Genomic DNA, 15348 nt, shown 5'->3' with positions numbered 1-15348 from the left:
ACGATGTTCGCGGGAATTTAAAATTACAATTTTTGAACTTTTTTTTATGCTACTAAGTTTAAAAAAAAATTTTTTTTACTTAACAATATTTCATAGACCCTTATTCATTTAGAATTGTAATAAAAAAAAATATTTTCCTATAAAACTCTTGAATTTCAGATTAGACCTATTTTTAAATAGGTACTTTTAATGTTCTTCTTATTTTTTTTAAATGTAAATATGAATTGAAATTTTCGATTTACTTTGTTTTTATCTTGTTTTGAATACATTTATGAGCACACACTATTTATATATATATATATTTGGATAATTTATATATACGTGTCAATTTTTTTTATATTAAAAATATATTCTAGTAAATTGCTATTCTTTAATTTTAATTGTATTATTTTACTCTATTTTCTTACTTAAAAAAAAAATCTTTAAACTATTTTTTATGTTTATTATTTTATACGTATACAGTATTATGTCTGTACTCTTTTTATTTGATTATTAATTAAAACTAATGTCTGAGCTCCCGATGACTAACTATTATTGAATAGTTTATCGGGACAAAATATATTTTAATACTCTGTTTGCTTTATAATGTATTAATATTGTAATAATGTGTATATTTTATTGAATAAAGACTATGAAAAAATATATATATATCTGCATGTACTCACTATGCAACAAAAAATGTCATGCTTTGGTCAAAACCTACAAAATAGATTGTATGGAAAAAAGCAAGATAAAGCAACCCATTTCGCCTGTTTTTATGAAAATGAGACAATTATTTAACTTTTTTCTGTGCAACTGAACTCCAAAAAGTTAAGTTAATCCTTTACTGGACACTTAAAACAATACATTACTTACAACATACACTACATACAACATACACTACTTACAACATACACTACATACAACATACATATTATACCATCAGAATTGAGGTATTTAATGATAACATTTTATTGACTTTTAGTCAAACAAACTTTTTTTATCGTGATAATTCCCTTTTCGCACCCAATGGTGCATACGGCACTGCATTGGTTCGCCAATCGCAGCGAATCTGTTACGTCAAGATAAGATGATCAGTCTTACGCTTCAGGTGCAAGTCCAGGGTACGTATTCTGATGGGAAGTTAAAATGTATCTACAAAGTAAAATTAAGTTTTCTGTATAAAAAATAAAATATGTTTACAATTTCTTTTTCTAAACATTTACGGTTACCGACGAAGATACTTTAAATTTTCATACAAATATACACACTTTCGTACATAAATATCGATATTAGTTTGTACCGTCTCAGTATATACCGATGAAAATAGCAATTCATAATCGCGGCCCAGGGATTATTCCAGTGTAAAAACAGTTTTAAATATTTCATGTCAACCATGTCAGGAATCGAACCCGAGACCTCTTGCATGGTAGGCAAATGCCCTGACCATTACACTACGAGGCGGACAAACATTTTTTCATTACAAAATAATTAATTTTTATCCAAAATAACATAATGCATATTTTATTTTTATTATGAATAACTAATTTATAAAGCGCCAAGATTCATGAATATTTATTTTAATTAGTATAATGGATAAACGAATATAGCGCATCCGAGATCATAATTAATCATGGCCCCGAGAGCCGATCTACTGAGGGTTGATTTAATAATGCCGACAGATTCATTAAGGCTCGCAGTATTGATTAAATGAGGCCTGAAGGGCTGAATTTTCTAACATCCAACAGTCGCTGATAGCTGATAACAAAAATGCCTCGAAGCCCAATTTACAGCACAGTAGACCCGGGCTTGAGAAAAATCCAATTTAATTTTTGTGCTCTCACCGGGAATTGAACCCGGAACCTCCCGTGTGTGAGTCAAGTGTCTTAACCACTACACCACGGAGGCCGCCAGTATATTTAACATATATCTGTAAATTTTGTGTGGTTTTTGTAGCAGTGACAAAGTGACAGATTCGTATTTATTACGTTTAGATTGCTCCAAACACCAAAAAACAAATTGCGAGGCCCAAAGTGGCGATATTTCACGGTGCTCGAGATCCCAATCAACCGAGGCCCTCATGGCCGATAAAACGAGGCCCGAAGGGTCGGATTCCCTACTGTCGCCTGCCTGTTAAGTATTTTTGTACATTTGATATAATGTAGCGTTCTAATTTGCCCGGGCAAACCCGGGAACCTTACCGCGAACACTGATAACAATATAATCCGGTATTTCTGTCCTCGTATCTCGAGTAAAGTGCGTTGCATAATACTTTCGAGGAGATTGCATGTTTACTGTGAATAAAATTTTCTCACATGACGATATTAATTCATAATTTACGATTCATTATTTGCCCATCAATTTTGCGCTGTGTTGCCAGCATTTTAGTGATTTTTTATTTTTTATTTATTTAACTTCTTGCGCATACATATTTGTATTACACACTGGCGGGCTTATTGCCGAACGGTAATTTCTTCCAATCAACCGATAAAATAAACAGTGCTATGTGTGTAACTCAAGTTTCAAAATGTATGCGAGAAAAAATAAAACAATCAAACAAAAAAGACACGGAAATAGAACTAGCTATATGTGTACGAGCGTATATAAATGAATTAATATCGGTATTCGTCTTCAGTGGGATGTGGGAATAAACAGATAGGAAAAGAGGAGAGATTAAGGAAGAGAATAAAGATGTTTCTGCAGACGTGATTTAAACAGAGAGACTGTAGAAACCAACATCTTTGTTGGTGGACCAGTCAAGCCTCGTGGATAAAAAATAAAATTTAGAGAAGAAAGAGGAATTAAACGTAGGTATGCAGAAAGCAACCAGCCAAAGAAAAGCGATAATGAGACAACAGCACTTTTGTGAAAAGAGTGAATAATCAAATCTACACAACAGTTGGAATGTTTTTTACTTTTACAAATGATAAATAATGTATACAGCGTCTTATTCCGAAACCACGATGATCAGTATGAGCAAGAAGACATATTGGCACATTGAAATAAAATTTTAGAACGACTAAAATCTTAAAAACCTTAAAAAAAAATAAAATATAGAAAAAAAACAAATGGTGGCTTACTTCTGCAGGGGGGAGTCTGATAAACCGTCAACCGCACGTTCGCGCCCCCCTCGCTTCTCCCCTGCAGAAGTAAGCAACCATTTGTTTTTTTTTTTTAATATTTTATTTAAAAAAAATATTCGTTCTAAATAATTTTTTTTAATATGCTAATATGTCTTGCCTATACTGATCATCGTAGTTTCGGATGTGATAGGGTTTAGAGAACATCCTTTATTTTGTTTTTTATAATACAAAAAAGAATTTGATCATGTTTTTGACCAGTTTTACTGATTTTTTAAGTTTGGCTGACCACACAGTCTAAGCTGTGCATTTTGCTGAAAACTGCCAGCCCTAGTAAAACTCTGATCCGTGTGTTGTGTCATTATATATCGAACGTGTTATTCAAGCATATTTTTTTAGTATAGGTATTTTTAAATGAATGAATTTATAAAATTGAAATACTTGTGTATTTATCCACTTTAAATTATTTAAGAAAACTAGATTTCTGGAGGCATTTATCATTTATCATATTTGTTTTTTAAAATATTTTAGTTTCGTAAATTTTATTCGTTCTAAAAATTTATGTGCCAATATGTCTTCTTGGTCATACTGATCATCGTGGTTTCGGATGTGACAGGGTTTAAAGAACACCCTGTGTAATCACTTTGTAAAGCGCCCTTGAGGTATTATATCACGAAAATGGCGCTATATAAGTTATCCATAATAATAATAATAATGATATTCAATTTTCTTATGTAGATTAGGTTTTTTTTCGTGATTATTTTTATTTTTCGAATACAAAGAGCAAAATTAATTAATAATAATAAACCAAACGCCTCTGTGTCTCGTGGACAGGTCATTGTTTATTGTTTGGCTGCGAGATTCATGATTTTTGGCCGCCGCGAGATTGACACTATCAGCATAATAATATGTACATTTCATAGCAGACAGCAGAGCTATTGCGGGTCACATTGAACGTGTTAATGAATTAGCATAAGGTAAATTACTTGTACGACAGTTTATATTTTGATCGTCTTGCTTTTTGATAGTTGTGTTTTATTTTAGCAGTTTTCTCTCTGTTCTATTACAATATAATTTATATTTTATCTTAATTATTAAAAATTAACCAATAACTTTTTAGAATTATTATTTATCCCATCAGAGAATCGAATTAATTGACAAAAAAGGCTGAGCCTAGTTTAATAAAAAAATAACATTTTTAATTATAATATTGATCAACAATGTTTTGAGTATGTCCAAAGGTTGTTGACGAGAAAGGAATATGGAAGTCCAGGCATTTACAGGGCTTATGACCGTTTATTGACTGGTTTAAGTGGCCCCTTTACGCACTGTTTTTACCATTCTGCCTACGTTTGAACATTTACATTTCTTCAACAACTCTTCCACCTGTATAGGTTCTTAAAAAATATATTTCTTGATATGTAGACATATTTAAGACTGAGCGAAAGCGCACGTTGGTCTACAAAAATTTGGACATACTCATAATATTGTTGATCGGTATTATAATTTTAAATGTTTTTACTAGACTAATTAATGAAATTCGATATGATTAATAATAATGTGGAAAAGCAAAGTTTACGAAAAAAAATGTGATTTAGAAGTTTGATTGATACTTTATATCAAAATTATTTTTGATTTTGTTTTGTAACTGTTACTTTTTTTTATCGAACTTATCTTACAAATTGCCACGATTCTCGACACGCGTACCATGTTGGCAATGCGATTTGTAATTTCTCCGCGAATTGTATTTGTTCTGATCTTTTAGTTTTAAAAAAATAAAAAAATTGTCACAATTTTTACGGTTAAGTAGCGTTTAAACCTAGACAATACAATATTGTTATGTCCAGGATCCTTCATTGTCCACGCGTAAACAGCTTTTTGTAGGACATGACATTGCTCCGAGGCATTTTCACAGAGATAATTAGGCTGGCTATCTCCGCGGGACAATGATTTCCCCCACCACCACGCGCGGCCACATTGTCCTCGTGTGAACGCGCATGAATAGGTCGCTCCCGCCCTATTTTTTTCTGCCGAAAATGGCGGTAGAAAAAAAAACTTTTTATAATTTTATCGGTCCTTTAACAAGTCCAATTATCTTGGTATAAAATAAATATGTAAATTTTTTCGCGAACTTGCTCGTAATAAACGCTGTCGTGTATTCATTTTCGCTTGCTGCCGAATTTTCCTTTTGTCCCGGCGTTCTGTCCTGCGCGGTCGAGGCTGTTCACGGAGCTGTGACAAGACAATGTTGTCCTATCTATTGTATTGTCCGCGTGAAAACGATACTTTGGACTCGAGGAGAGTAAACATAGTTGCGGCAATCGGCAGCCGCGCCTCCCAGTTCTCAGTTCCTAGTACAGAGGAGCAAAGTATTGTTTTGATTGGCGTCGGCGTCGCGTCAGGAGACGTGAGCGAACCGGTCACAAACAAAATAGAAAACGCAGCTACGCTACCAATCACCTCTATTTTTGACAATGGACAACAGAAAAACAACACGCGCGTCATTATATTCAACTCACCGACGCTTGCCGAGAAGTTCATTTAAAAAAAAGTTTTTGTTTTTCTCGCTTTTCAACCTCTCTATGGACATGTTTTTTTTTTGCATGTACACTATGTCAAGAGGCCCATTACAGTGGTAAATTACTACAAAAAGTACTAAGCTTGGTAAAAATGACAAATTATTATGATCTCACCATTTTGCACCCTGCTGGTAAAAATAGCATACAAACTTCGGATGACTTTTCACTATTATTTATGTGCTTTTTCACTATTAATTTATTTTAATTATCTGACAAAAAAAATATTCCGCTGAACCAATTGCTTCTGGTTGTTATTTATTTTATAACAAAATTTTATGCATTTCTATAAAAATATCATATCTATATTTACTATTATTTGTTTATTTTTAGAGTTATCATCATCGAAGTTCATTAGTGTTATTAAAAGATATACCATTACCCAATATTTTTACTGTTTTTTTTTTTCTTAACTTTTTAAATATATTTTTTTTTGTCAGGCTATAAGAGATTGCCAGTAGCAATAAGTCATTATCATTATTAATCATTACAGTTGAATTTTTGTGTTTTTTTTTGCTCCACAACAGGCAATGAAAAAAAATATTTTCACTACCATTTTTATGTTATAGAAATATTTTTAAAAGTGTAAATTAGTATTTAACTAATAACTTGTATCTTCTTTTCAGCCTTCAAGTTTCAAGAAAACCTTCTACGAACTATGATCCAGATTGAGAATACCTTCTCGGAGCTAGGGAACTCTTGCGAGAGGGATTGTCTTATAATTTGCGATCGCGGGGCCATGGACGCCAGTGCTTGTAAGATTTCAATATATCGTTTGTTCTAAATTATGAAATTATTATAAAAAAGCTAGCCTGGAACCTAAACTGGTCATCATCATCATTCCCTTTCCGCACCGAATGGTGCATAGGGCACTGCATTGGTACACCAATCACAGCGTATCTTGATCATTTTGTTACATAAAGGTAAGATGTTCAGTCTTACGGTTCAGGTGCCAGTCCAGGGACTGTGAAATATTCTGGTGTGAAAACACCCTTTTAAAATTTCAAGAAAAATAGGGCTTTGACAAATTTCAAGAAAACATTTTACGAACCATGATACGGATTGAGAATACCTTCTCAGAGCTGGGGAACTCTTGCGAGAGGGATTGTCTTATAATTAGCGATCGCGCTGCCATAGACGCCAATGCTCGTAAGATTTCAATATATCATAAATATTTCATATCAACCATGTCGGGAATAGAACCCGAGACCTCTCGTATGGTAGTCAAATGTGCTGACCATTACACCACAGAACCTAAACTGGTCTGTAATACAAAATCAAAAACTCGAGAAAACAGATTAAACACATGAAATTCGTGCACTTATTTATTTATGTTGTTAAGTGAATCTTTAATATTCTTATTTTAGCTTCGATGTTAACCTAACAACACTGCATTTAAAAAGATTTCATTTTGAAATATATAATATTTTTTTATAAAAACTTGGTACATATACCACTTCAGAATTGCATAAAATTTAAAGTAAATTTCAAAGTGATACTATTGAGAGTAATAGACATCTGGGTGCAGAAATAACATACTGACAATTTTTACTCGGAGAGATTGAATTTTTTTGAGACTCAATTTTGCCAATAATGTTACGTAGACCAGTTTAGTTCCATTCTTACCTTATATAATATTATAACATTACAATAAATATATTGGTGCAGACGAAAGATCGCAAATCCTCAACTTTATTTTCTTGGCATTGAAATTATATGATCCACTTAATCATTCTTGTTATAATGTAAAAATACACTACGTTAAGCAAGCTAAAAGTTTTATAAATAATTGACATTGAAAGTTTTAAATTATAAATTATCTCATTTGATTATTTAAAAAATACATTTATTGAAATATCAACAATATAAACCTCTCATGGTATAACACCCACGAATATACATGCATAAATAGTATAGAGTGTGTGTGAGAGAGAAGGAAGATCTCTGTTGTTCTTGAGACCCATCTTAACCCCCCCCCCAGGTTAGTTCTAAATAAGCTGACGTTGCTGCAGCCCGTGTAGATCTATTGTAACGTTTCCCTGTAGATTAATTCTCGCCCCCCAAGCCTAGGTCTGCGAGTGCTCTATTGCTAAGGCTTCTCCTCCAAGCCCAGGTCCGCAATGTATCGGGCTATTGGATAAAGGGCAAGCGCTCTCACATCCTTGACCATCACATTCTCACAAAATGTAAATGTCGCTGCCAAATAGTTAAATCAGCCACTCAACTGGGCAACTAGGCTGTTCATTAAATGCTGGCATTCAACTGAATGGGTAGGCTGTTCGTTGAATGAATGAAGATAGCTCAACGTTCAATGTGTTGGCTGGTTGAAAGCTAGCCCTTTGGAAACGGCCGAACCAAAAGCCGCTGGGTTAGGATAGGTTGGGTTAAGTTTAATAATTTTAAAAACATGTTTTTTTTCTTTACTTATTAAGTTAAGTTAACGATAAATTATTAATTTACGGATTAATTAATTAGTCAAGTAAAAAATAAAGTTTTTTTTTATTAAATTTAAACCAACCTAACTAAACTAAATAAAAAAATAAAACAACTATTTTTTTGTATTGAAATTAAAGAAGCTAAGCGACATTCAACCTTTTCGGTAAACATTCATTCAACGAACGGCATAGCCATTCATTTGAATGCCGGAACAGCCTAGCCGCTCAGTTGAGTGGCTGATTGAACTATTTGGCGGCGACATATATAAATATATAAGTGTTTCATTGGCACTGCAGAACCAATATCTAGATGTTTCAGATAGTTTGAATGAATTAATTGAATAAAATTCATTTTGTTCAGAAAAGAAACTTTGTTTACCTCATTAATTTATTAAACAAGTTGTATTTATCAAAACAATGTAATAAAATCATTCTTAATTTACAATTTGTAGTTCTTTTAAAACCATTAAAAAAAAAATTTTATAAAAATTCAGAACCAGCATTGTGCACTGATAAGCCTTTATCAAATAGCATTATTAGAATAATCGACAACTTTTATTTACATGTGCCATTTGATGATTGTTTTATCTCCTTAGCCTTCATTTTTAAGGTCAATTATAATTTAATACATAATATACATAACCTTATTTTTTTGTGATTCTCCATCTTTTCTAATTTGCATTTTTTTTATTTATTGTTAAACTTCATTTTCGATTAGTTATTATTTAAATCTATCGTAACAGAGAGGAAAAATCTTTTTGAGAAGGAAATATGGTAGTCTAGACATTTACAGGGCGTATGACCTGTCATTTGCTAATTTAAGTGGCCACTTTACACACTGTAACATTCACCATTCTGCCTATATTTAAAACACTTGCAACTGTTTACTTTTATGAAGTAATAGAACCGAAACCTTTATTTATGTAGGTGAGATTAGTTATTATTTGTTACAAAGATGGTTTTTATTTATTAATTTTATTTTCATTATTTGTATGAAACATTTCAGTCATATCGAAGGAAAAATGGGAGCAGTTAATAGCTGCCAACAAATGGAATAATGTGGAATTGCGAGATAACCGTTACAACCATATAGTGCATATGGTGTCTGCTGCCAATGGAGCCGAACACTTCTATTCCACAGAGGTATATTCCAAAGCTGATAATTTATTTCGTCGCTTTTGTCATATTTTACGTGTAAAACAATACTATTTGGTTTCCAGGACCACGCCTGTCGATCCGAAGGTGTCGAACTAGCTCGAGAACTGGACCACAAGGCAGCGGCTGCATGGATAGGCCACCCTTACTTCGATGTGATTGATAACACCACAGATTTCGAATCAAAGATGAAGCGCATGATTGCGAGTGTATGCCAAAAAATAGGATTAGATATCGGCGACAGATTACTCTGCAATTCGAGAAAGTTGAAGTTTCTGGTGAGGGGACCGCTTCCTCCGGAAGAAGACTTCCCTCCCTTCCAGGACTTCGACGTCGTCCACAATTACCTCCAAAGTAACGGGCGCAAGACCCAGGCTCGCCTCAGGAAGAGGGGCCAGAAGGGGCACTGGTCCTACACCTACACTATCCGGAGGCCCCAGCTCTACGGTCAATCTGTAGAGGTCAAGACACAACTCACGCACCGCGACTACCTCAACATGCTGACGCAGAAAGACAACTCGCACTTCACCATCTTCAAGAAGAGAAGATGTTTTATTATCAACAATCAGTACTATCAGTTAGACATATATATGGAACCTGGCCACAAAAGGTATTATTTTGCTTTTCACTCTTTTAATGTTACTGAAAGGCAGCGTTGCCATTACTACCGATTTTAGGAGCAATCTACCGAATTCTATTGAAATTCTACCGATTTCTATACATTTCCTCATTTTTTTTCATACAGAAAAATATTAATACAAATAAAACGAATACATGTGTTAATAATTTATTGTTTGTTTGCTCACTTAGGTTGCCATCTGTTGATTGTTAAAAAAACTCCTTATCTATTGTACATAAGTATATAATAATAATAACTCAAACTCTACCAAAAAACTAAGAAGGGTACCACTACACTTTTATTATCAAAATATCCGGGGCGTTCGTACAAAATTAAATGATTTAAGACTAATTTTACCAACACTTCATTACGATATATTTGTACTCACCGAAACATGGTTGGATCCAAGTATTAAATCTTCAGAACTAGGTTTCCCTAACCATAAAATTTATAGGTGTGATCGCTCATCTTCTACAAGTACTAAATCAAGAGGTGGGGGAGTATTGCTGGCGATTAATAAGAAATATTCATCAAAACACCTTAAAAATAATAATCTCATCTCAGAACAAATATTCGTTCAAGTGAGCACAGCTTTTGAAAAATTCATAATTGGATGTGTCTATTTTCCACCACTTACAGATTCAGAAAATTATCTGAGGCATTGTGAAGACATCGAGTTTTTGTGTTCAAAATACCCTAACAACAAACTAATTATATTTGGTGACTACAACCTTCCCAACTTGTCGTGGGGAAATAGTGAGAGTGGCTATATTCATAGTGAAAGTGAGAACGATCGGGCGCGACCAATACTGGACATGATTAACTTTTTAAATTTTTATCAACATAATTTTATTTATAACGTGAAAAATAAGTTGCTAGATTTAGTTTTGTCAAATTCTGCTAACCTTAATGTTGAAAAGAGCGTTGATCCGATCTTGCCAATTGATGATTACCACCCTCCTCTTGAATTAACATTATATTTACACGAAACCTGTTCAAAACACACTGATATTTCTTTAAATTACAAAAAGGCTGATTTTGATTCAATTATTAATCAACTTTCTAAAACTGACTGGACTTTTTTAAATAATGATAATACAGAAATATCTATTTGCCATATGTATGACATAATTTTTAATTCTATAGGTAAATTTGTCCCCAAGTATCAACTTAAAATAAACTATCCAAAGTGGTTTACCGCTGAACTTAAAATTTTACTAAATTCAAAAAAAGTACTACACAAAAAATTTAAGCAAAGTCGGAGTATTCATGATTATCAGGAATTTTCCAAAACAAGAAACGAATGTAAAACGCTTTCCAAGATATGCTTTAAATCGTATGTAAAAAGTATGGAAAATTCGGCGTTAAACTCAAACAATCTTTGGAACTACATAAAAAAATTAAACAATTCTCATTTCGAATATCCAAGTGCTATGCATCTAGATGGAAAATTAGTGAATGGCACTGAAAATATTGTAAACCTTTTTGCAAATTTCTTTAAGGAAGTGTATGATGAACCTATTCCAGATGATAAGATTCCAACCTTTACTTTTGATAAAACAATTACGCTTTCAAACTGTCAAATTAATATGTTGTCTTGTAAGAAGAGACTACTCTCTTTAGATGAAAATAAATCAGCAGGTCCTGATAATGTTCCGCCTATTTTTCTCAAAAAATGTGCCTCAGTTATAGCTGAACCTCTCACCACGTTTTTCAATAAACTATTGTCAATGGGATGTTTTCCCTCCAAATGGAAATCTAGCTATATAACTCCAATTTTTAAAAAGGGGGACGACTCAGATATTAAAAACTACCGTCCTATATGCATCCAATCAGTCATACCCAAACTTTTTGAGTCACTCATACTTGACCAAATTCAACATGATGTCTCAAATATAATAGACACTAAACAACACGGTTTTATAAAGGCGCGGTCAACTGCCACAAACCTAATGCTTTACCATAATTACATATCGGAAGCCTTTAATGATAAAAATCAAGTTGATAGTATATACACCGATTTTACTAAGGCGTTTGACAAAGTCTCTCACAAAATATTACTAAGTAAGCTGTATGGTTTGGGTTTTCGTGGAGCTATCCTTGATTGGTTTCGAGCCTATCTATCTGACAGGTATCTATATGTAAAAATCAAAAATGTAAAATCAGACTGTTTTTCTGCCTCTAGTGGTCTTCCACAAGGCAGTCACCTAGGGCCTGTTCTTTTTCTAATGTTCGTAAATGACATTACATCCTGTTTCCATGATGTCGAAGTTTTGCTTTTTGCGGACGATATTAAAATATTTAAAAAAATATCGGACATTAATCATTGTGAAACTCTGCAATCAAATATTAATAATTTGTATAATTGGTGTAAAAAAAATAATTTATTTCTTAATATTCAAAAATGCAAAATTATGACATTCTGCCGCAACAGGAATCCCATCGTTTTCACGTATAAAATAAATTCTTCACCTTTAGAAAAAGTTACAGAGATGACAGACTTAGGTATTCTTTTTGACGAAAAACTGAGTTTTATTAAACATATACAAAACATTACAAATAAGAGCATGAGAACCTTGGGATTTTTGCTGCGAACGATACGGGATTTTGAGTCTATAAACATAATGAAAACATTGTATATTGCCCTAGTGCGAAGTCAACTCGAGTATAACTCAGTTATATGGTCACCGCATTACAGGGTTCATGTTAAGGACATCGAAAGAGTTCAGCATAAATTTTTGCGTTTTATCAATTTTAAATTAAGTATACCGATTGAATACATAAATTACTCATACTTAAATGATTATTTAAACATCCAAACATTAGAAAACAGACGAAAATTAAATGACTTGCTTTTTTTGTTTAAAATAATAATGTCGATGTTCGATTGTTGTGAACTTATCAATTTGATTAATGTGCGAGTGCCTGGTCGAGTTACCCGATGTAATACTTTGTTCTACTGCGGTCCATCATCGACCAATTACAGCGCGAATTCGCCAGTAATGCGGATGCATGTACTCGCGAACCAATATGCTAACAACATCGATGTCTTTAGCGTGAGTCTTGTAAATTTTAAATATCAATGTATATGTTCCTTATCAAATAGAACTTAATATTCTGTTCATATTGTATTTTATAACATTATGTACCTAGCTGCTTTAAACCTTTAATTGTATTTCTTTAGCTTATTAAAAAAATAGAAATATATATATATTGCTTTAATTTTTTTTTAAAACCAACTTAACTTTAAAACACAGTTCTATATTTTATTACAGTATATTGTATTTTTTTTTTTAAATTTATGTTGTTAATACACTCATCTTTTTATTTTTATACCAACTATACTTCTTAACACTGTTCCTTTATTTTGTTCCTTTATTTTATTTCTTTATATTGTGTTTTTTTTTTAAATCTATGCTGTTTATATACTCATCTTCTTTTTTTATACCAACTTTACTTCTTAACACCGTTCTATCTTTTGTTGCTTTATATTGTATTTTTTAAATTTAATGTTGTTTATATACTTATATTTTGTAAAATTTTCATGTATGTAAAAGCCTTATGGGCGTGAAAAAATAATAAAATAAAATAAAAAATAAAATAATGAATTATATATTAATGAAATTAATTGGTTAGTATTGGTGAATGGTGATTCCCGGTTATTTTCAAATATATAATATTGTGGTATGATAAATCATGACCATAGAATTTCATGACATTATTGAAAAACTCATTTATATCTTTGTTTATCTTATAAGAAGAAATGAAAGGGGATTACCTTTTATATAAAAATGGTTTTTCTTCAGTTGATTATCTATTTAGTTGAATCATTGTTTTAACCCAATCCACGCGGGCGACTCACCGGTGAGCCACCGTGAACTTGCCCTGTACGCGGGCGACTCACTGGTGAGTCGCGAGTTTCTCACGCGATATCTGAATGAAAACACACTAGCTGGAGTCGAAACTTTGTCTCTAAAAAATCTCGAATCATCACACTACTGACATCTTGCGTCTTTTATCCAAAATATGGTTCCCAGCTAATCAGGCAACAGTTTTAAGACGAACCCTAATTTTGATTTGATCGACAGCAGTTTTAAATCTTCCCGCGCCGTTGAGAACGTGGTGACGTAAGTGGGTATTTAGTTCAGATAAGCGGCGGCCTGCAACGACTCCCAATCGAAGTATTCTTTGCTTTTTTGCGTATGTGAAGAACTACATATAATTAATCGGTTCCGTTTTATTAGTGAGTTTATTTCATTCGGTGATGTGATAGTAAATATAATAAGCAAACAGTAATAATGTGCATCCTGTTTTTAGTGTAACATGCTTTAACATAGTGAGATATTTTAGTATATATCAGTAAACTTCTATTATCGCGTTTAAAACTTTTTTGATTTATATTTCTCGTATTTATTTATTTATAAGTGTTTTTTTTAGTATCGCGTAGTAAAAAAACTGAACATTGAAATAATATATTTAATAAGTTATGGTGCGTGTTTTTTAGAAATTGATTTTTTAAGTGTTTTTTTTTAGTTCCCAAAATTTAAAATGACGGGTCCTGGTCTTAGCAACGATGAAATTATGAATAATTTATAATCAATAGACTCAGATTTTGAAATGACTGAGAGTGAAAATAGTACTGAAGCTGTTGAACCCGATAACTATGATTCCGATACTGAAATCACTGTCGAGGAAAGTGATGACGCCTCGTGGATTGCAGGCCCTTTTGTACCATTAATACACGAATTCGATGATTTCGCATCAGGTATTAATCCTAATACAATGTTAACTGAAGATTCCGTAGAACTAGACTTTTTTGAACATTTTTTTTATAGAGAAATTATGACAAAAATAGTTAACGAATCCAATAAGTTTTATCAGTACAAAATGAGCACTGTTGATTTTACGGAAAAGGCGAGAATTCACAAATGGGTGGACACAACAGTTTCGGAAATGTATGTTTTCATTGCTATAACTTTCGCAATGACGAGGACTAAGCGTTTGACGATAGAAGAATATTGGAGTACAAACTTTATACTTCACACTCCGTTTTTTGGAATGACGATGCCCAGAGACAGGTACCAATTATTGTTGCAAATGCTCCATTTTAGTGACAGTAATGTCCAAACACCGACTGACAAACTTTATAAAATTAGATTTCTTCTTGACCATACCAGAACAATTTTTAAAGCAACCATGATGCCACATGAAAATCTATGTATCGACGAAAGCATTATTGTTTTCAAAGGTCGTTTATTATTTAAACAATACATCCCTTCGAAACGTCACAGGTTTGTCATAAAAATGTTTGTTTTGTGCGACGTCACAACGGGTTTTATTCTCGATTTTATTATATACGTCGGAGCTGAAACTGAAATCGATAATACGCACGGTCTCGGTATTACGGGTGCTGTAGTAACCACACTGTTATCGGACTATTTTGAAAATGGTCATAATTTATGGTGCGATAACTGGTATACCAGTCCCCAGTTATTTAAGTATCT

At 32.7% G+C, this 15348-nt stretch overlaps 1 protein-coding gene across 2 annotated transcripts in view; it reads left to right on the top strand.

Moving 5' to 3' along the window:
• The window catches only part of Ttd14 (TRPL translocation defect 14), a 65208-nt gene that overhangs the window by 43107 nt on the left and 6753 nt on the right, over positions 1 to 15348 (top strand). For both annotated transcript variants that reach the window (XM_088242048.1, XM_088242042.1), the window contains 3 exons: positions 6262 to 6390; positions 9077 to 9213; positions 9291 to 9835. In XM_088242048.1, coding sequence (XP_088098174.1) covers positions 6294 to 6390; positions 9077 to 9213; positions 9291 to 9835 — 779 coding nt within the window. In that variant the 5' untranslated portion in view covers positions 6262 to 6293. The remainder of the gene's footprint in view (positions 1 to 6261; positions 6391 to 9076; positions 9214 to 9290; positions 9836 to 15348) is intronic.

This window comes from Micrasema longulum, unplaced genomic scaffold, assembly GCF_059751315.1.
Source record: "Micrasema longulum isolate JH-2025_06_02 unplaced genomic scaffold, ASM5975131v1 h1tg000133l, whole genome shotgun sequence".
Lineage (NCBI taxonomy): Eukaryota > Metazoa > Arthropoda > Insecta > Trichoptera > Brachycentridae > Micrasema > Micrasema longulum.
Note: the sequence above shows the minus strand (reverse complement) of the source record. Positions and strands in the feature narration are given on the sequence as shown.